The sequence below is a fragment of the Somniosus microcephalus genome, chromosome 6, assembly GCF_052327205.1.
Source record: "Somniosus microcephalus isolate GS21.2 chromosome 6, FLI_Smic_1.0, whole genome shotgun sequence".
NCBI lineage: Eukaryota > Metazoa > Chordata > Chondrichthyes > Squaliformes > Somniosidae > Somniosus > Somniosus microcephalus.
The window spans coordinates 256695034-256717558 of NC_140992.1; the positions used below are offsets into that span (position 1 = coordinate 256695034).

The 22525-nt window shown below is 45.7% G+C and overlaps 2 protein-coding genes across 7 annotated transcripts in view; both read right to left on the reverse strand.

The window, feature by feature from the left end:
• zdhhc7 (zDHHC palmitoyltransferase 7) overlaps nucleotides 1-1650 on the reverse strand; it is an 84792-nt gene extending 83142 nt beyond the window's left edge. For all 6 annotated transcript variants that reach the window (XM_085991790.1, XM_085991786.1, XM_085991791.1 and 3 more), the window contains exon 1: nucleotides 1446-1650. The gene's annotated coding sequence lies outside the window, so the exon portion shown is untranslated. The remainder of the gene's footprint in view (nucleotides 1-1445) is intronic.
• A 15677-nt stretch (nucleotides 1651-17327) lies between these two features.
• The window catches only part of LOC147116681 (uncharacterized), a 129662-nt gene continuing 124464 nt past the window's right edge, over nucleotides 17328-22525 (reverse strand). The window contains exons 34-36 of the mRNA XM_085991792.1: nucleotides 22225-22404; nucleotides 20329-20403; nucleotides 17328-19601 (exon numbers count right to left, since the gene is read on the reverse strand). Of these exons, the coding sequence (XP_085847918.1) occupies nucleotides 19525-19601; nucleotides 20329-20403; nucleotides 22225-22404 (332 nt within the window). The 3' untranslated portion in view covers nucleotides 17328-19524. The remainder of the gene's footprint in view (nucleotides 19602-20328; nucleotides 20404-22224; nucleotides 22405-22525) is intronic.

Consider the following 22525-nt stretch of genomic DNA (forward strand, 5'->3'; position numbering starts at 1 on the left):
ACGGTTCAAAAGAGTAGCAGAGGTGGTCAGGTAAATGAAGATGTCATCCAGTTAAATCAGGAGTCAAATGAGCTGGTCCACAATTTTGAGGTCCTGGTCATGACTGAGATGAAGATGGCGTGTGTAGCAAGTCGATTTCAATACAGTGTGATTGCAGGTAAACAAACAATGTTATATTCAAATTCTGAATGATTAACATCTAGTGCAAAAAACAGGGCTCAAAGTCAAGGCCATAGAACCACTAGCCAAGTGGACTGGGAACTGACAGACGTTATTTCCTGTGTGTGGGAGCAATGTGCAGCAAATGTTACCATTCAAATTTAACCAGAGCATTATTGAAGTAAAGCTAATTGGTAAATCAGCCATTTGATTATATTCTCGCATAAACCTGTGTAATTTGTTTTTATAATCTACCATAGATGGTAACAATCTACGTACAACACTAATTCATTTACAGCGAGGACATACATTGGTGAATTGTCTCACTCACTGGCTCAATCACCTCTGGGTTATTACTGACCAGTGTTCATTTTCAAGCCGATTTATTTATAGTTAGGCTTCATCCCCTTTTGGCTGATCACCTGAAATACAATATCCCTCTAAAGTGTCATCTATGTTGTGCAGGGTAGCAGGCCAATGTCTACTGATGCTAAATGCTTAATATTGAATTGCTTTTACTTTGCCAGATAATGTGGAAACGGTTGGCATTACTAATGACTGACAGTTCACCAATGTTCACTCTCGCAGTAAATCCACTGAGTTACAGCGTTGTAGATTGTTACTGCCTATGGTAGATTATAAAAACAAATTACACAGGTTTATGCGAGAATATAATCAAATGGCTGACTTACCAATTAGCTTTACTTCAATAATGCTCTGGTTAAATTTGTTTGGTGTCTATTTGTAACGTTTGCTACACATTGTGAAAAGAGGTAAATAACCAAAATGATCACATTATAACCACTATTATTGCTTCTTTTCAAAATGACGTTTTCTTTTCTTCACTTGGCTGCTATTTCATCCATGCAAACAGCTGGAAATATTGCAATCGGCTGTTGAATTTAAAGAGGTTGGCCAAACATTTGCCAATTTTGAGTTAACCGCAGATCCAGTATTTGGGATGAAGCAACCAACGGTTTATAAAAAGGGGGAAATGCAAGTCAAGTGGATTACTAATGATAAGGTTAGGACACATCCTAGGATATTTTTTTTAAGAATAATTATAATAAAAATCAATACAGAGAAGACTTTGCTTAGTTCCATTATAGGTCTTAAGCTTATTAATAGAGGTTTAAAGACTGGGAATAATGCAACTTTGATTTTTTTTGACAGGACAGTGGCCTATGCCCGAGTAAGACTCAGTCAGGCCGGACAGGGTGATGCAGAGAATGGCAATTACATTTCTTTAGAGAGAGAAAAAGCACAACACCAAACGTTATACATACCTATTAGTTTTAGATGAGGGGGCAGCAGAGGAGGCGAGGTGGAAATTAAGTTAAAACAAATGCAGCGGCTTTCGGCGAGTTTCCCATTTTTTTTCTCTTCTCTCCCCCCCCGCCGTGCGGGAGGAAACTCCGCTCTGCCTCAGCGACCGAAGCCGAACACACACCGGAGCGCCGCACTTCCGCAGGCGCTTCGGGAACACTCGGCTGCACTCGGGGAGGGATTCGGAGAGACTCGGGGAGGAAGTCGGGCAGACTCGGCAAGACTCGGGGAGGAAGTCGGGCAGACTCGGCAAGACTCGGGGAGGAAGTCGGGCAGACTCGGCAAGACTCGGGGAAGAAGTCGGGCAGACTCGGCAAGACTCGGGGAGGAAGTCGGCTGCATTCAAACACACACTGGGCGTGACTGGGTGCGATAGAAGGAGCCGGGTTCGGTACTGGGAGGAGGCTGAGTGCATTAAGGGGGGTGGGTGGATTTGTGTCCCTTGAGGTTTCTCTTGTAGTATTTTGTTTTGGTAAAATGCAGAAAATGTAAAGGTGGGACTTTTGGTTATATACAAAGAGACATTGAATTTAAAAGGAAGGAAGTGGTTTTGAATTTCAATACAAATTGTAGGAGGGTGTGCCATCAGAAGAGTATTACAACCATGTAAAGGGAACAAACAACATAAGAACCATACAAGGACTGAGGATATAGATAGAAATAGATTAGATTATATCGGGCACTTTACAGCCTTCCGGACTCAATATCGAGTTCAACAATTTCAGATCGTAACTTCGGCCCCCAGTACATTTTTACTTATTTTTTATCCACACCTTTGTTTTGGCCCTTTCCCCCCCGCCCTTTTTTTCTCTCCCCCCCCCCGCCTTTTTTCTCTCCCCCCCCCCGCCTTTTTTTCTCTCCCCCCCCCCGCCTTTTTTTCTCTCCCCCCCCGCCTTTTTTTCTCTCCCCCCCGCCTTTTTTTCTCTCCCCCCCGCCTTTTTTTCTCTCCCCCCCCCCCTTTTTTTCTCTCCCCCCCCCCCCTTTTTTTCTCTCCCCCCCCCTTTTTCTCTCCCCCCCCCCCTTTTTCTCTCCCCCCCCCCTTTTTCTCTCCCCCCCCCTTTTTCTCTCCCCCCCCCTTTTTTTCTCTCCCCCCCCCTTTTTTTCTCTCCCCCCCCCTTTTTTTCTCTCCCCCCCCCCCTTTTTCTCTCCCCCCCCCTTTTTCTCTCCCCCCCCCCTTTTTCTCTCCCCCCCCCTTTTTCTCTCCCCCCCCCCTTTTTCTCTCCCCCCCCCCTTTTTCTCTCCCCCTCCCTTTTTCTCTCCCCCCCCCTTTTTCTCTCCCCCCCCCTTTTTCTCTCCCCCCCCCCTTTTTTCTCTCCCCCCCCTTTTTCTCTCCCCCCCTTTTTCTCTCCCCCCCCTTTTTTCTCTCCCCCCCCTTTTTTCTCTCCCCCCCCTTTTTCTCTCCCCCCCCCTTTTTCTCTCCCCCCCCCTTTTTCTCTCCCCCCCCCTTTTTCTCTCCCCCCCCCCCTTTTTCTCTCCCCCCCCCCCTTTTTCTCTCCCCCCCCCCCTTTTTCTCTCCCCCCCCCCCTTTTTCTCTCCCCCCCCCCCTTTTTCTCTCCCCCCCCCCCTTTTTCTCTCCCCCCCCCCCCTTTTTCTCTCCCCCCCCCTTTTTCTCTCCCCCCCCCCCCTTTTTCTCTCCCCCCCCCTTTTTCTCTCCCCCCCCCCCTTTTTCTCTCCCCCCCCCCCCCTTTTTCTCTCCCCCCCCCCCCCTTTTTCTCTCCCCCCCCCCCTTTTTCTCTCCCCCCCCCCCCTTTTTCTCTCCCCCCCCTTTTTCTCTCCCCCCCCTTTTTCTCTCCCCCCCCCCCTTTTTCTCTCCCCCCCCTTTTTCTCTCCCCCCCCCCTTTTTATCTCCCCCCCCTTTTTCTCTCCCCCCCCTTTTTCTCTCCCCCCCCTTTTTCTCTTCTCTCCCCCCCCTTTTTCTCTCCCCCCCCCTTTTTCTCTCCCCCCCCTTTTTCTCTCCCCCCCTTTTTCTCTCCCCCCCCTTTTTCTCTCCCCCCCCCTTTTTCTCTCCCCCACCCCCCCTTTTTCTCTCCCCCCACCCCCCCTTTTTCTCTCCCCCACCCCCCTTTTTCTCTCCCCCCTTTTTCTCTCCCCCCCCCCTTTTTCTCTTCCCCCCCCCCCCTTTTTCTCTCCCCCCCCCCTTTTTCTCTCCCCCCCCTTTTTCTCTCCCCCCCCCCCTTTTCTCTCCCCCCCCTTTTCTCTCCCCCCCCCTTTTCTCTCCCCCCCCCTTTTCTCTCCCCCCCCCTTTTCTCTCTCCCCCCCCCTTTTCTCTCCCAACCCCCCTTTTCTCTCCCCCCCCCCTTTTCTCTCCCAACCCCCCTTTTCTCTCCCCCCCCCTTTTCTCTCTCCCCCCCCCCTTTTCTCTCCCCCCCCTTTTCTCTCCCCCCCCTTTTCTCCCCCCCCTTTTCTCTCTCCCCCCTTTTCTCTCCCCCCCCTTTTTCTCTCCCCCCCCTTTTTCTCTCCCCCCCCCTTTTTCTCTCCCCCCCCCCTTTTTCTCTCCCCCCCTTTTTCTCTCCCCCCCCCCTTTTTCTCTCCCCCCCCCCTTTTCTCTTCCCCCCCCCTTTTTCTCTCCCCCCCCCTTTTTCTCTCCCCCCCTTTTCTCTCCCCCCCCCTTTTTCTCACCCCCCCCCTTTTTCTCTCCCCCCCCTTTTTCTCTCCCCCCCCCCTTTTTCTCTCCCCCCCCCCTTTTTCTCTCCCCCCCCCCCCCTTTTTCTCTCCCCCCCCTTTTTCTCTCCCCCCCCTTTTTCTCTCCCCCCCCTTTTTCTCTCCCCCCCTTTTTCTCTCCCCCCCTTTTTCTCTCCCCCCCTTTTTATCTCCCCCCCCCTTTTTCTCTCCCCCCCCCCTTTTTCTCTCCCCCCCCTTTTTCTCTCCCCCCCCCTTTTTCTCTCCCCCCCTTTTTCTCTCCCCCCCCCTTTTTCTCTCCCCCCCCTTTTTCTCTCCCCCCCCCCTTTTTCTCTCCCCCCCTTTTTCTCTCCCCCCCCCCCTTTTTCTCTCCCCCCCCCCTTTTTCTCTCCCCCCCCCTTTTTCTCTCTTCTCCCCCCCCTTTTTCTCTCTCCCACATGGCAGCTGTCTCCCATTCTGCCAGCGCATTTCACACCTAATCTAGAGCCGTCTTTTGTCTCCACTAGTCCTATCACCATCTCGTCTCGTTTTGAATACCTCTTAATGTCTCTTCTCTTCTCTTTTGTTCTCTCCCAGCCTGGCCTTTTAATCTATTTCATTTCCTGTGCTTTTTCAGTCTTGACAAAGGGTTTTGACCCGAAACGTTGACTCTATTTTCTCTCCACGGATGTTGCCTGGCCTGCTGAGTTTTTCCAGCATTTTCTGTTGTTATTTCGGATTTCCAGCATCTGCAGTATTTTGCTATCGTATTAGAATATATCTGTTTGGTTCTGGAATTCCCTCCCTAAACCTCTCTGCCTCTCTACCTCTCTTTTAAAACGCTCCGTAAAACCGACCTCTCATCTGTCCTAATATCTCCTTTGTGGCTCGGTCTCAAATGTTGTTGTCTAACGCCTTGGGACGTTTTACTGCGTTAAAGGCGCTATATAAATACAAGTTGTTGTTGGTTCGGTTGCTAGAATGTTTGCTTCTGATTCAGACAATTGTCGGTAAAAAGCCCCATTCCAGGTCTTGAGCACGTAGTTTAAGACTGACATATCAGTGCAGTACTGTGGGAGTGCTGCATCGTCAAAGATGCCGTCTTTCGGATGAGACAGTGGGTGTCATGTCCAACATTCATCATTCAACCAATATCAACAGAGCAGATTAACTGGTCGTTCATTTCATTCCTGTTGCTGGGATCTTGCTGTGTGCAAAATGGCTGCTGCGTTTGCCTACAAAAGCAATAAAGACCAGTAAACGCAATTCATAGCCGTGAACTGGGGAGCCATGCTCAGAAGGAGCAAGTGTCAGAGATTCAGCTGCAACGCTGTTAGGTGACCCACATGAAAGCCAACCCTGATACTTTCCAGCCAAATCAATCATGTTTTTTTTTGGTGCACCTTTTAATAGCAGTGGATTCAAATTCTCATGCTTGGGGAAACCACCCTCTCAGTCCCCCAGCGCAGGAAATTTGATGTATCATGGTGCAGAGAATCGTGCAAGAAGTGGAACTGGAAACCAGTGAGTGGAAAAAGATATACACCTAGGTGGGGGGAGTATTTTATACAAAAAATACTTCTCAAGGCAACCTTTTTTTATTTTAGTTATTAAAGGAAACAGTAGCAAACATGGCCAGATTCTTGGATGTGTAAGAAGTTAGATTGGAAATGGATCTGTTTAGCACTGTACTTGCCAACTGTACTCTTGCAGTACCTGGTACTCATTCTATGTTCAGCTCCTACTCACTGTATTCTGGATGCGGGTTGACTGCAATACTTGACAACTGTACTTGCGATGCAGTTTGGTGTTTGGTTCTGTCATTGCAAATACAGTTGGCAAGTACAATATTTGACTTGCTCTTGGAACAAGAAAGAAAGAAAGACTTGCATTTATATAGCACCTTTCACGACCACTGGACGTCACAAAGCACTTTACAGCCAATGAAGTACTTTTGAAGTGTAGTCACTGTTGTAATATAGGAAACGCAGCAGCCAATTTGCACACAGCAAGCTTCCACAAACAGCAATGTGATAATGACCAGATAATCTGTTTTAGATGTTGATTGAGGGATAATTATTGGCCAGGATGCCAGGGATAACTCCCCTGCTCTTCTTCAAAATAGTGCCATAGGATCTTTTACAGCCACCTGAGAGAGCAGACGGGGCCTCAGTTTAACACCTCATCCGAAAGACAGCACCTCCGACAGTGCAGCACTCCACTGGAGTGTCAGCCTAGATTTTTGTGCTCAATATTCTGGAACAGCACTTGAATCCATGACCTTCTGACTCTGAGGCAAGAGTGCTACTAACTGAGCCACAGCTGACAAGTGGGAACAGAACACTGTCCCAGCCACAGCGTGGAGCGCAGCTGCCAAGTACAGTGCTAAAATGACCATTTCAATTCTTACCTATTTCACATTTGCTTTCATTTTAAAACAAGCGTAACTGACAAGAACGCAAGGCTACCTCTGTGCAAAGCAAATCCTTACCTGCCATTCTTAGGTTTTATATTTCAGTGCAAGACAGCCACTGTCGTCACAGGGTAGGTTGATGCCACTTTACATTATAGAATCGATTCAAGCAGCAGCAGTTCTTCAAGTAGTTGTATGCCGGGGCTGCCAGTGCTGCCTTGTTTACAACTTGGGTGGATTCCACCGTAATGGCAACAACAAAAAGAATTGCACATGTAAAAACTGAATTGCTGGTGTGTATGAGTGAGCTAATCATGCAGTCCATCTATGGCCAGAAACAAATTAGGCGGTGTCGAATTCATTAGGTGCCAGCTCCGGATGGAAAGCCAAACACCAGGCATTGAAATTCCTGGAAGCAGAGAAGCCCGACTTCCTCCCAGGGTGGGGCCAGGAATTTCGGGCAGATTCCAGTGATGCTAGGTTTCTGTCCATTTAAGCTGGCTTTTTAAATTCCGGAAAGGGGAATCCATTTATGGATCTTCAACCCGCTCCCACCATGTCAAGGGGAGCTTCCCTGGGAAGTGTTGCCCTTTCCATCCTTAAAAGGCCGCAGTGTAACTCGCACATCATTCCACCTCTCAGGAAAAGCTCTGTAGGTCTTCATCTTCTGAACATGTAATCGCAGAGGATTACAACAACAACAAACAACAACTTGCATTTATACAGCGCCTTTAACATCGTAAAACATCCCAATGTGCTTCAGAGGAGTTTTATACCGATCCACATAAGGAGATATTAGGACAGATGACCAAAAGCTTGGTCAAAGAGGTAGGTTTTAAGGAGCACCTTAAAGGAGGTGGGAGTGGTAGAGATGTAGAAAGGCTTAGAGAGGGAACTCCAGAGTTTAGGGCTTAGACAGCTGAAGGCACGGCCGCCACTGGTGGAGTGATGAACATTGGGGATGCGCAAAAGGCCAGAATTGGAGGAGAGCAGAGATCTCGAAGGGTACTGGGGTGGAGGAGATTACAGAGATAGGGAGGGGTGAGCCCACGGAGGGATTTGAAAACAGGGATTACAATTGGCAAACCCATTGGTGCCTGTAAAGGGTTCTTTATGATGCTTTACTCTGTAAAGAATAGAAGGGAAGCAATGATAGTGCTATAGAGACAGAAGATAGGGTAGGGTTACAGACTTTGTCTTACAACTACATTCAAATTTTCAGTTTTCTGTACAAATCCTTTTGCCCCATTAGGAATGACTTTCATCTCTGAAGAGTTTTAAAAATGTTTACTGAAACAATATACAATGTATACCTGTGAGATAATCTTTACTCAGTAATCTTTACAGATACGTCAGTACATTTCAACTGCAATCAATTTCTAAATTAGTTTATTTCTATTTGCCAAAATGAAAACTCCAAATATCTGGAAACACCAACACCGAAAGATTGAAAGAGAGACCTGAATGTTTTACAAAGGAAGATTCAAGCAATTAAAAAATTGAATAATACATAGCCAGAGTTGTCGGTTTTGTTTTTTGTGGCAGTAAGGGGGGAAAATTTGTCCCCTTAGCACTGCCCGTTAGCACCAGTAGATGGCGCTAATGCAGCGTTGAGACCAGTATCGACAGGGTGAGATGAATACAGCGATGCACGCCAAATCGGGACCCCCTGTAGCACTGCCGGTAACAGCTATCACCGCGGACCTCAACGCCAGGGAGATCGTGACATCAGTGAGTGTGCAACGCTCACTGAACACCTGATTTCCCAAATTGCTTTTAGCCACTTAACTCACCGCCTGGAGTAAACACTGGCAGGGAGAGCTGGTGTGCAGCACCAGGAAGCCGACTGCAGGGATGTTATTTAAAGGGATCATCAGTAATCACCCGCACCTGTCAGGTTAGTGCAGTTTCAGTGGCTTTTTGTTAGTGTCAGCTACTGCAACAGTTTCAGGGGAGTCAAGGGCTATGAGGAACAGGCTGGAAAATGGAGTTGAGGCCAAGATCAGATCAGCCATGATCTTATTGAATGGTGGAGCAGGCTCGAGGGGCTGAATGGCCTACTCCTGCTCCTATTTCTTATGTTCTGGCGTTCATTGAATAATTTCAAGGTTCTTTTGTATCAGGAGCCTTGTGGCAAGTACAAAATAGCTACATTTATTCATCAAAGATTCAAACTGCAAGACTTGGTAAGATTAATGGGGGCTGTACTGGCGCCACCTCGCCCTCCAGGATCTACGCCTGAGGGAGCGTAGGAACGAGAATGACAGGAACGTGTGCGCAGAGGGAGGAGGACGAAGATGAGGAGGAAGAAGACGAAGAACAGGAGGGAGGGAGGAGGCAGCCGGACAGTCAGGCTTCCGGATGGGCGGTCCGTGATGTGGTGTGCCACTTCCCTCCACATAGTGCGGCAGACTTGCGGTGAGGGCCTCCTGCCAGTTGATGGGTACAGGATGCCCGCCTCCTCTCCAGCGCTAAAACCAATGCCGCCAAAGCTTCATGGGAAAACCTGCGGGCTGTCTCCCTTGGTCAGCGATCTGCCATGAGGATTTGTAAATAAGTACTCCTTCTTCTTGTCCTTCTTATGGTTGTTGAGGCAGCTGCACAGTCAACAATGCTGAGAATGAGGTACAGCAGCATCAATGAACCTCCCCTCTAAGTAGTGAAAAAGGTTTGTAGCAATCATGAGTTGTGATTAGACTGCACCTGATATTGGTCCAGCCTTTAAGTATAACGCCAATGATCTTGGGTTTTTAGACTTGATTTAAGATTCCAATCATTTTATTGAGCAGTTAGGACGAATTTTGCGTGCAGTCTAGAGCGTTTTTGCCTGGTGCTAATTCACCATCTTTTGTCCTAACATCGCCCATTTCTTGGCTATAACGAATTTCTAGCCCTTTAAAGACTTTAATTTATAGAATGCTTTGCACCCGCAGGATGTCCCAAAGCGTTTTACAGCCGGTGAAGTACTTTTGTAATATAGGAAACGCAGCAGCTACTTTACACACAGCAACCTCCCACAAACAGCAATGAGCTAATGACTAGCTAATCTGTTTTAGGTGTTGGATGAGAGATAAATGTTGGGCAGTACACTGGGGAGAACTCCCCTGCTCGTCTTCAGATAGTGCCATGGGATCTTTTACGTCCACTTTAGAGGGTAGATGGGCCCTCGGTATAACGCTACATCTGAAAGACGGCACCTCTGACAGTGCAGCACTCCCTTAGCACCGCACTGGAGTGTCAGCCTAGCTTATGTGCTCACGTCTCTGGAGTGGTATTTACACAAACAAATGCAAAACTAACAGGAGACCTATAAGCATCTGTCATTCACCCCCATACCATGTTTCCCCCCCCTAATTACCAGCTGCGACAAATGGCTGCAATAATTTCCAGGAAGAATTCATTGCACAGATGAAGAGACTGCAAGGAACTATTTCCTTTGACCTTTCATCAAAATTTTCTGTGCAGTTCTTTGATTTGACCTACAGTAGCTTTATTCAACTACTGGCTGCGTTTGCAGGCATTGGTTAAACCCTCTGTGATGCCTTCAAATGACATAGAATTTTGTAGCAAAACACATGCAATTATAACCCTGCAGTTCCTTGTATTCATCAGCTGGAATAGCTGGATGTGGAAAGGATGTTTGTAGAAGGCCTAAGTGAAATTAGTGCAGGCTAATTAGACAGTCTCAATGCAGTTCTTTGTGGGCCTTAATCCACAGCACATAATTCTGTGCCTAGTATCAACCTCGCTCACAGAGGCCCCTAGCATGGCTTATTCAAGGGCCTAGAGTGCTAAAGAAGACAAGTACTTGCATATATATAGTACCTTATTATGCCATTGAAATGTTTCAAAGTACTTCACTCAGTGAAATTGACTGGTTGTATAGGCAATGCCACATCAGTTGCAAAACTGGAAGATGCTGCTCTGAGACTGGAGTTTAACCAAATTACCACCCAGGCAGCGAAGACAAAAAGTATTGTGAAATGATTTATCGGGGAAGCCTATTCAAATGGACGGAATAAATGGGTTCAAGAGACAGTTATGTGCATTTCTGGAGAGAAGGAATTAAGGGACGGGAGAGTAAATTTTATGCTTGCTCACTCCTGATGCAAAGTCTCATCCACCAGGAGCACGGGTCAAGAAATTCCCTCACACAGCCTATTATTTTCCAAACGACAAATTTTAATGGAGAGAAAATCACAGGCTGCATACATGGTGTCCTGAATCTTATCATGACTCATGAAGTAACACTGGGCGGCCAGCTGGTGGCGCCGTCCAAGGAGTATAAATACTCGGGCGTGGGCCCAGCTTGCTCAGGATGTTTCTGTAACCAGGAACTAGTGATGTAACTAGAATCTCATGGTTGTGAAACAGTTGATTAAAGCCTTGTTTTACACTCAAACCAAGGGCTCAGTAGTCTTTTTACATCACATGGTTTCCTGATGGGCGCTTTGTGCGAGGCTCACAAGAGGAAAATTTACCCAATGATGAGCAACCAGATAGGTGTGTTTGGTTTGTAAAAAAAGGAACAGATTCATTGGACCCAGTTGCTTTTTCCCTGTTCCTACAAAGAAAGCATGGAGGAGTTAAGGTTAATTTTCATTTACATTTGGAGCTATACCAAGGCCTCCATAAAACTTTAAAATGTAATGATTGTGATATAGGGCTTGGATTTACCTGCTCCATTCTGCAATACACATCTGCTATATGCAAGGGCATCCCTCTCTGAGTGCACCACCAGGAAATTGGCTCTTATAGGGATGATACGATAATTGGTCATGCCCAGCCGGAAACTACATTTACACAAAGCTCATCCTGGGAAAATCATGACCACGCAGCACAAACACTGATTTTTCCATCCATTAAAATGAATGGATAGAAAATTACATTGCAACGCTGCAATTTATTGAAAGGCACTGCCTGTGAGCTCTGTCCTTGCGAGCAGTGCTGGATTGTGGAATCAGCCCTTATGTTAAAATGATATATGTATGCAAAAGCATTACTCTACAGATGCTGATATGAAAGCAACAAGAGGCCAACTGACCTGATTTCTACTGAGGTGTAACCACTTTCCATCAATGCAATTTCTATTGTCTAATGTCCTAGCTTCCGAGGCTTCTTCAACAGCACAAGCCAAATGTACGACCTCTACCACCTAGAAGGACAAGGGCAGCAGACACATGGGAACACCACCACCTCCAAGTTCCCCTCCAAGTTACAAACCATTCTGACTTGGAAATATATCGCTGTTCCTTCATCGTCGCTGGGTCAAAATCCTGGAACTCCCTCCCTAACAGCATTGTGGGAGTACCTTCACCACACGGACTGCAGCGGTTCAAGGTGGCGGCTCACCACCACCTCCTCAAGGGCCATTAGGGACGGGCAATAAATGCTGGCCTTGCCAGCGACGCCCACATCCCATGAATGAATGAAAAAAATAAATGAATGAAATGAGGTAATGTTTCATAATAACTAGAGTAGCATTTCAATGGACGAACAGACCTGATGATCTATCTGTTAGCATAATTCTAAATGGCTGACTTGTGATTATTTAGAATCACAAATTTTATCTACTTATCCATTGTTTCCCTAAGATTGCTGTTCATGAGACAATAAGATGATAATGTCTTCTGAGTACATGAATCCTACTCACAGAATCACCCAAAAAGCTTTGAATACATCTTAAAAATTGTTACTCTTTAGCAATGGTAATATTTAGATTTTTAAAATTTTGTCCAATGTACGGCTACCGGTAAAATCTTGGAACCTGCTGTGTCGGCTATAGTTTTCTGCTCCATAAAATCAGAAACAAAATCAAAAACATCCAATTAGATTACCATGAGTGAGTTGAGTTATGGGCAAATTATGGTTAGCAGTAAATCCATCCATTGTCCAATAAGTCAAAGCCTAGACACATAGGGCTGGATTTTCATTGGGCCATGGAGTCGGGATTGGAGGCGTGTGGGGTTTAAAATCCCGAAATCAGGGGTCCCGACCCCATCCCACCCCCAGCCCGCCTCCATGCCAGTTTCAAAGGAGGCGGGTACCCGCCCCACACTGGGACCCGCCTCCCCGAGGCGGGAAGGGGATTAGTGCCAATTAACTGCCTGTTAACAGGTAGTTAACAGGCAGTTTTTAGTCTAATCCCTATTTTTATTGTTGAAATGTGGGAGTCCCGATGGCTCCAAACCACGCCAAGTTAGCGAGGCGTGCCGTCGGGCTGAAGGGCTTGGAGGGGTCGAGATGTCCGGTGTTCAGGTGAGTGGTGGGTGCATGAGTGCAGAGGTAAGTGTGTTTGGTCTGTGTAAAGTGTTTAAAGAAGTTCTACTAACTTTTACTTACCTTTACAGCTTTCCTTCCTTCAGGTCTTGGGAGTCCCTCATCTCACCGGCACAGAAAGCAGAATGGCCGCCAGCTGTCAAAATCTGCAGCATTCAGCTTTCTGTTCCGGAGAGATCTCTAAGTCATCCTGAGAGGAAGGAATTAACTTAGAGTACAGATTGTCAGTGTTTGACAGCTTCAAACAGCTGTCAAACACTGATATTTCATCTGTCAAAACCTCTTGACAGATGAAATTTCAGCCTGTGACGTCACCTGTTGCCGGGTGGCCCTTAATTGGCCTGCTGAGCCCGCTGGGTGGGCTCAACAAGGTCAATCAAGTTAAAATCACGTGGATTGGCCGCATCTCGATGGAGGCGGGACTACAACCCTGAAAGTTGTAGTCCCGCCTCCAACCCGACGACTGAATGAAAATCCTGCCCATAGAATATGAATGAATGAGATTAGCGTAGTGAGCTCAGAATGAAATGGTGATACAGCAAAACTGGGGGTACTGTAATGTAATGGTTATAGGACTGGATTAGCAACGCAGCAGTTATGAGTTCAAATTCTACCCTGGTAAACTACAAAATTGAATTCAATACATTGGGTAATTTGGGGATTAGCACCAGAAAAATGACTAAAACTCATTGGATTGTTGTAAAAAAAAGTCCCATATTACATGGTTGACTCTAAATACCAACAGTGCAACTGTACAGATGGACAATAAATGCCCACATCCTGGAAACATAATAAGACAGTAAGTTGACCTGCAAACAACATACACCATTAGCACAGCTTAAAAGCATATTTTTCTTTGTGTCCACTGGTTGAAGTGACATTAATGATTGAATTATGATTTGAAATGCATGTTAAATACATATTTTATAATTCCAACTCTGCCATTTAGGAGGGAAATCAGGAAGCACTTTTCACACAAAGGGTAGTGGAAATGTAGAATTCTCCCACCAAAAAGGCTGTGGATGCTGGGTCAATTAAAATTGTCAAGACTGAGATCGATAGATTTTTGTTAAGTAAGGGTATCAAAGGTTAAGGAACAAAGGCGGGTAAATGGAGTTGATGTACAGATCAACTATGATCTAATTGAATGGCGGAACAGGCTCAAAGAGCTGAATGGCCTACTCCTGTTCCTATGGGGGGAATTTTGTCAGCCCTGGGGAGGAGGGTTTGGAGGCGGGACTGCCAGGAAAATGGCAGAATCTGGGGGCGAGTGCCCATCCTGCCCTCAACCCGCCTCCGTGCCATCTTCCCAGAAGGCGGGTACCCGACCCGCACCGGGTCCTGTCTCCTGGAGGCAGGAAGGGGATTACAGCCACTTAACTCCTGACGTCGGGAAACCCGCCAGGGTCACCGAGGCAAGCAGTGGGTCTGCGGGGGTCGGACGGGTGCAAAAGTGTGTTGTGGAGGTGAGTGATGGGTGGATGTGTGGAGAGGTAAATGTGTGATGCAACAGCCATCTGATTTCTACTCGGCAGATAGGTTTGATGAGTCTTGAATCCAAGGACTCATCAAACAACAGAGAATGTCAATGTTTGACTGATGTGCCTTCAATAACCACAAAACTAGAAGTTATAGACCTTAACAAGTTGGCTTTTAATCACTAAGGTCAGAGCTAACATCTCAACACACTGACTGGCTCGCAGGAATGAGTCATATAGATCCTGGGATCTTTATGTAAGAGAAGTCAGGGGCGGAGCCAAGAGCCAATACCTGGAACATTCCAGGTTAGTCAGGAAAGAGGAAGTGAAACTATACACCGTGTGGGGGAGGGTAATATACATGAGTGCAAAACGAATACAGGCAAGCCAAACACATTTCATTACATTGACATTTTCACAGAGCTGTCAATCGATGATAATTCATCTGTCAAAACTTTTTGACAGATGAAACGTCATACGCTGATGTTCTCTGTAACCGGCTTGCCCTTAATTGGCCTGCTGAGCCCGCTGGGCAGGCTTAACAAGGTCAATCAGGGGAAAATAGCGTGGGTTGGCCAGTAATCGATGTAGGCGGGACTAAAACCCGACAAGTGGGAGTCCCGCCTCCAAAAGCTCCCCATTGGCAAAATCCAGCCGTATGTTAGTTAAACTAAAGACAGCCAGATAGGTCACCAAAGATTCCTGTTGCTATTTCTGAATATCTAACTCATTCTTTTCTCTTGTACACAGTTGGTTTTAGAGATAAATATGTCAGATGATTCAACAAAAATTAACATGAATATATATCACAAATTTACATCATCCAATCTCTAACAAATATTTTATATACTTGCAGATTAAAAATAATTTAACTAAAGAAAGCAGTGTTAGTTGTTAAACTTGCTTTTAATTGTAAGTCAGGAACTCTCTCCATGACTCGGTTCATTCAGCATTACAAGAAACCTGTCACCTATCTTAACCTTAGATTTCTGGGGTAGTAAGTCCTGCTTACACTGAATTCTGATGAAGGATCTCAAATGAAACACTAATCCATCCTTCTCTTTCAGATGCTGACTGCCCTGCTGTGCATTTTCAACATTTTCTATTTCTCATAACTTCTTTTACTATAGCCAGAATTCTTTGGTACTTTAATTTATTCCCCTATGCTATCCTAAAGTGACCCTCAATGTGATTCCTTGCTCAATTCACCAATAGAGATATGGGGAAGGACTATTTCAGTAAGCAAATCTTAACTCTGACTACCTTTAGGAAACTAGACACTGGGCCATTCAGTCATTTAGTGGACTGTAAAAGAAAATTCACTCTCAGGATAAGAGCGTCACTGGCGAGGCCAGCATTTATTGTCCATCATTAGTTGCCCTTGAGAAGATGGTAGTGAGCCTCCGTCTTGAACCGTTGCAGTCCATGTGGTGAAGGTACTCCCACAGTGCTATTATGTAGGAAGTTCTAGGATTTTGACCCAGCGACGATGAAGGAATGGCAAAACATGTCCAAACTGGTATGGTATATGACTTGGAGGGAACTTGGAGGTGATAGTGTTCCCATGCACCTGCTGCCCTAGGTGCTGGAGGTCGCAGGTGCTGTCAAAGAAGTGTTGGCGAGTTGCTGATGTGCATCATATAGATAGGACACACTGCGGCTACGGTGCACTGGTGGCGGAGGGAGTGAATGTTTAAGGTGGTGGGTGGATGAGGTGCCAGTCAAGCATGCTGCTTTGTCCTGGATGGTGTCAAGCTACTTGACTGTTGTTGGAGCTGTACCCATCGAGGCAAGTGGAGAGTATTCATCACACTCCTGACTTGTGTCTTGTAGGTGGTGGAGAGGCTTCAGGAGGTGAGCAACTCACTGCAGAATTCACAGCCTGTGACCTGCTCTAGCAGCCACAGCATTTATGTGGCTAGTTCAGTTAAGTTTCTGGTGAATGGCAACCCAGAGTGTTGGTGGTGGTGGATTCAGTGATAGTAATGTCATTGAATGTCATGGGGAGGTGGCTGAACTCTCTCATTGGAAATGGTCATTGCCTGGCACTTATGTGGTGCGAATGTTACTTTTTTTTATCATTTACAGGATGTGGGCATCGTTGGCAAGGCCAGCATTTATTGCCCATCCCTAATTGCCCTTAAGATGGTGGTGAGTTGCCTTCTTAAACCGCTGCAGTCCGTGTGGTGAAGGTACGCCCACAGTGCTGTTAGGTAGGCAGTTCCAGGGTTTTGACCCAGCAACGATGAAGGAACAGCAATATATTTCCAAGTCAGAATGGTGTGTGACTTGGAAGGGAACTTGGAGGTGATGGTGTTCCCAATGCTCCTGCTGCCTTGTCCTTATGGGTGGTAGAGGTCGCGCGTTTGGGAGGTGCTGTCAATGAAGCCTTGACGAGTTGCTGCCATGCATCTTGTAGATGGTACACACTGCAACTATGTTGGAGCTATGGTGGAGGGAGTGAATGTTTAAGGTGGTGGATGGGGTGCCAATTAAGCGGGCTGCTTTGTCCTGGATGGTGTCGAGGTCTTGCTGAATATGAGCATGGGCTGCTTCATTATCTGAGGAATTGCAAATGGAACTGAGCGCTGTGCAATCATCAGTGAACAGCCTCACTTCTGACCTTGTGATGGAGGGAAGATCATTGATGAAGCAGCAGAAGTTAGATATCCTAGGATGCTGCCCTGAGGAACTCCTGCAGCAGTGTCCTAGCACTGAGATGATTGGCCCCTCAACAACCACAACATCTTCCTTTGTGCTAGGTTTAACTACAGCCACTGGAAAGATTTCCCCCGATTCCCACTGACTTCACTCATTACTTGCTGCATTAAATCAACCGTTAATCTCAGCTACGCACACATTAGTATAAAGATGGCCAAGTGCATATTTTAACAAAAGAACTGAAAGGGGCCATAAAGACAATACAACAAGCTGTAGGATGTAAATGAATTATTAAAAATATTGCAGCAAGAGCAAAAAGATATGACTTAGGATCTGAAAAAGAAATGTGAATAGACTTGCATTTTAAGTATTAAAAATAAAAAACCATTCATAGAAACAGACAACACTGAAACTTAATCATAAGTGGATTTATTTTTTAAAATTTTGACACAGTCATTAATGATACTTTATTAAGAGTGACAGAAAAATTTAAGCTCGTTACTCAGTAAAATAGAATTCCCATTCATCTCCTTCCTCTGAATTGAAGCATGGTTAAAAAAAATCAAATTGGAGGCACAATGAGCTTCATGAATTAATCTGGTGTGATTAGCCAAAGATCTGGTTCATATACCCAATATTTATCCCCTTGTACATTCATACAGGTGGCATATCCAACTTAACAAAAGAATTAGAAATTCAGCTCAAAAGGGAAACACCAGCTCAACTAAAAGGTAATTATAGCTGGGAACTGCAGTATGATGCGATAAAATTTAACAGGAAGATGGGAAGGAGATACAGTGGGGTAGAAATTGGTCATCGGTGATTTATCCAAAAATGACCAATTTCATATGGCTATGCCCTGCACCCAAAGGACGCTGGAAAAATGTACGGCTCCGTATCAGCCTTGGACGATTTTCAGGTGGCCACACGGCATTAGGCCCCTCGCATATGCTAATTTGGGGCCTAACAACAGTTTTAGGTCCCCTTCAAGAAATTGGGCTACACTGAATGGAGCAGGTGCTGAGCTTGAATCCACTCAGGTTTTCCAGGTGTGGCTGCAGCCTTGGAACTGGCCACCAGCTAAAAGGTAAGTTTACATTTATTTCAAAAAGAATTCATGTGGTGTCAGGAGGAACAGGGTGTTCCTTCCAGGCTCCACAGCACTCCTGCCAGACGCGATCGCCCCTCTCTCTCTGTCCTCCCTCCCCCAGCACTTGCCCAAGGCCGCTGCCCGCAAGGCAAGCTGCCCAGAGTTCTGCAATGGGTGAGCTGCTTATGGAGATGCGGCTGGTGCCGGCAGCTCACCTGAATTATTGAAATGAGGCCCAGTTTCAGGCCTCTTAGAAAGGGCACGTCTGCCCATGCAGCACTGATTCTGGGCCCAAAAAACAGCCAGACGATTTTCTGCCCCAGTGACTGGAGTTCCAATGTGTGGCAATATTGAGTGAGTAAGAATGTTAAATTGAATTTGTGATTCTCTACACAATGAGCTCTTGATCTTCCCATGTGCAGTTCAAGGCATCTTCATGTGCCATCAAGGGCAAGCACTAAGCAGAAGCAAGGTGCTTCTATATATCAAAGCAGGAAAAATCTGATGGTTACTCAACTCAGGATAATAGTGTAGACTTCTTAATCACTAGTTACAAAGGGCCTGTGAAATCAAATTACCTGGCTGAACTTTCTGTCAGGGAATGGTGTGCGGCATAAGGGTACTTTAGACAAAGGAAGTGAAGCAAAATAAGATAAAAAAGCAAGTGAAGAGAGATAAAATATTCCAAAATTAAGCCTTATTATAGCGACCTTATAGAGACTGGAAAAATAATTGTCATTCAGGGTTCATGATGGTAAGCTTAGGCTATTCTATCAGCTTTAATGGAGTTACATCATGGGTCACAACACAAATTTGTTGGAACAAAATGTTTGTTACCAAAGGTGTTTTTATATGAAAGGTCCAATATAAAGTAACAAAGGATTTCTGTAAGGAAACAGGAGCCTCTAAAAACAAATATAACTTGGTTATTAGTACTAATTAGTTGTTAGATCATTAAAGGCGGCATGTAAATTGGTGGATTGAATAGATACCAAACACGTCTAAAAACAAAGCAAGTTATAGCTAGCTTTATAGATATGGAAGAGATTTTATCCCTGACAGTATCAACTAGTAATCTGTACACTGTTTAAAAAAAGCATTGCCATGTTGACACTAAAAGAGCTGCTTGTTCTTCTCCATAATAATTTGATTTGAAATTTATAGCCAATCTAGATTGTACTCTGGCATTATCACAGAATTTTACAGCACAGAAGGAGGCCATTCGGCCCACCGTGCCTGTGCCGGCTCTTTGAAATAGCTCTCCAATTAGTCCCACTCCCCTGCTCTTTCCCCAGAGCCCTGCAAATTTTTCTTTTCAAATATATATCCAATTCCCTTTGAAAGTTACTATTGAATCTGCTTTCACCACCCTTTCAGGCAGTGCATTCTAGTTCATAACAATATGCTGCATAAAAAAAAAATTCTCCTCATCTCCCCACGGCTTCTTCTGCCAAATTAAACTGATTTAACTGGAAATTGACTGAACCCTTTGGAACCTGACAGAACTGACGCCACACCTTCTAGACACAATCAGCATTTTCAGACTCTTCAACTTTCTGCACAAATCCTTTTTCTGCATTGAGGATCACAATGTCACCTATAAAAAGGGAGAAAAAAACATTTCAAAGTGCACTGGAAAATACAACTTTAGACGTATGGATACAACCCTGCATTTCTCAAAAGCTTGTCTAGAATTGAAATTAGAAATGGAATTCAAGTTATGTGTAGATGTGTTTATTTTCTCTTTCTGTCTTTCACAAACATGCTGACGGCGCAAGTGAAGCATATTGGTCATTAGTGCAAATCTACTGTTCTCTATCTGTGTTCATTTCACTTCAATTTACCTGTGAATGAGTAAACTGGCCCAAGACCTAAAACCATTTCTGTATCTGAGTACGGAGAAATGGATGGATGATCCCATTCCTTCAAGTATGTGACTGTTCAAAAACAGTTTATTATAAATATGTGCAAATGACTGGGAACATGGACTTAAATGCGTCTCCTCCAAAGGCGCCATAGTGCACACCTGTGTGACCCACAATGAGCCCTATGACTTACGCTCTTGTCATACATAGGATAGTGGCATGAGTGAGGTGCATTAAACACGACTGCCTCACTCATGGGGGTCATGCTATACGGACCACCATCAGTGGCATTGCTCCAAAACTCACTGCAGCATTGAGCATCCGCAAGCACGCATTCACTGTGCCTAGTATGTGGATTAGTTCTTCCAACCACACGCATTAACTCTACTTACTATAGGTCACAAGTTTAATGTCATGCTGGTAAGTAAATAGGATCATTCAGCGTTGTACAGCACCTACCTGATCTGAACAGGCTTGTTGCATGCGCACAGCTCACAATGCACGGTAATCCGTATTCTCGTGCAACTACAGCACCTGTGAAGAATAGTACACAAAACAGTGATCAGTGGGAACAGGTCTGTATGTCTGTGCAGGTACCTGCATTTTTCAGTGACAGCACTTAGAAATGAAACAACATCGAGCATTCCCAGGTCAGATTACAGAAGAGACACTGTGACAGGCTGATATTTTTCTATATAATAGATGTTATGAGTATTTTTGGCACAGGTTGGCTTGAGAATGGCAACTGTACTTTTTAGGTATCTGTCTCTGACTAAGCTAAGGCCACAAAACTTCTTCTTATGCCATTCATTATTCTACTTTGCCTTATAATGGCAACTCTTATCGTCATAATTGTGAATATTTAGGGGGAAAAATTGGGTTGATTTGCACCTCCTGTTAGCGCCCCCGGGGGGCGGGGTGCTGCTAATGCCTCCCGCGAAATTCAGCGGGAGGTTAACGGCGGCGGTAGCCGGTAGTGCCCCGCCGCCGGCAATGACGTCATCACCATGCGCAGCGCCCTGGCCGCAAACTTGAGTTGCGCCCCCTGACCAATTGCCAGATGATATGTCTGACAGGGTCAGGGGGGCGTTTTTACAGCCACGGCGGCACTACTTAAAGGGCAAGTGTCGGGCGGCCATTATTCTTTGGCTGACTGCCAGCACCTGCCCCCTCCCCCTTTTTACTTCGGGGCGCCGGCCGTGATTGCCCAGCCCGGCACTCCTCTTGAGTGCCGGGCTGCTTTCATGGCACCACGCTCCCCAGTGGTCTAGCAAGGCCCCGGTTTGCACAGCGCTAGTCCCCTTCCCTTTAATCAGGGGAGGGAGGCCTGCAATAACGCGGCGCTACGTGCTGATGCGAGTGGCGCTGTTGCACGTAGCACCGCAATATTCAGTTGTAGTGCTCCAAGAAGGAGGTGGAGTGCTTCCAGTATCACCCCACCTCCTGCTTGGGGTGCTATAACTGAATTTCAGGCGCTAATTTATTCGGGGAGCTAAAAGCCAAAAGGGGAGGCACCAAATTTTCCCCCCAAAGAATTTGGGATTCATATTTATGAATAAATGAATATAGTTACAGCTCCCTCTTCTTTGTCCAGATACTTCCACTTGGAGGTATCAACCGGAATCAGGGGATCAGGTTCTATATGAATGCTGGTGACTCTTGGCTTTATCTGCTGCCTCTTTTAGTTCCAAGACAGTTGATCATTTCTCTATCTCCCTGTCTGACACTAAGGGCTGGGTTTTCCTCTGGGGTGGTTTTACCACTCGAGGTGGATCGGTGTGTTATTACTGCCCACCACCCCGACCCCTGGGTTGGGGGGTTATTACACGTGCAGGTGAGCTCCTGGCAGTGACTCTGCTCTACAGGTTGAGCCTGCCACATTTCCACTGCTCCACTGCCGTTATACCGATCGATTTCTGACAGTACACCAGAAACATATTCAAAATTATCTCCAAACTAATGTTGGTAAAACTGAAGCCATCCTTTCTGACTCCCATAAACTCCTTTATGTCTCTGTCCCAAATTCTAGTAACCTCCCTTTCAGCTCAACTTGAGTCTAGTGGTGTGCAACTTCAATCTGCAGCTTGACCTAAAACTCAGTTTCCTCCTCCATATTCTTCATCTTTGCCCCACTTATTGTCACCAAGATTCATGCCTCTATTACCTCAAGAAAACTTTTCCAATGCTCGCCTGCTTTATCTGCTCACTTCCACCCAAGCCACAACTTATCCAAACTCTCACTAATCATGTTATTCATCCTGTCTGCCACTTAGTATTCAGTTTCATTTTTCAATCTATAAAGTGCAATTTATTTTTGGCATTGCTGTTGAATAAAGTTTTGTTTACGGTTCTTACCATGTGATATTAATCCTCCAATCTCAGTGACCAGTCCTCCTAACAAGGGGAAGTATGGGCTCCAGCCAATGTCTGTGCTTGTCACAATTAAAATATCCCCCTGCTGGATGCATTCAGCCTCCAGAATCGTTTCCACAACACGCGCTGTTCCCTTCACAATCCCGTGACTCACTGTCATACCTGTAATAAAAATAATTTTAGGCTTTTGTGTTTTCAGATCGTCCCAATCTAGATGGGAGGTTTCCCAGATTAATATGAGCATTTTGTGCTGCTCTTTCTGGTTTTAAAAGAAGTGAATCGA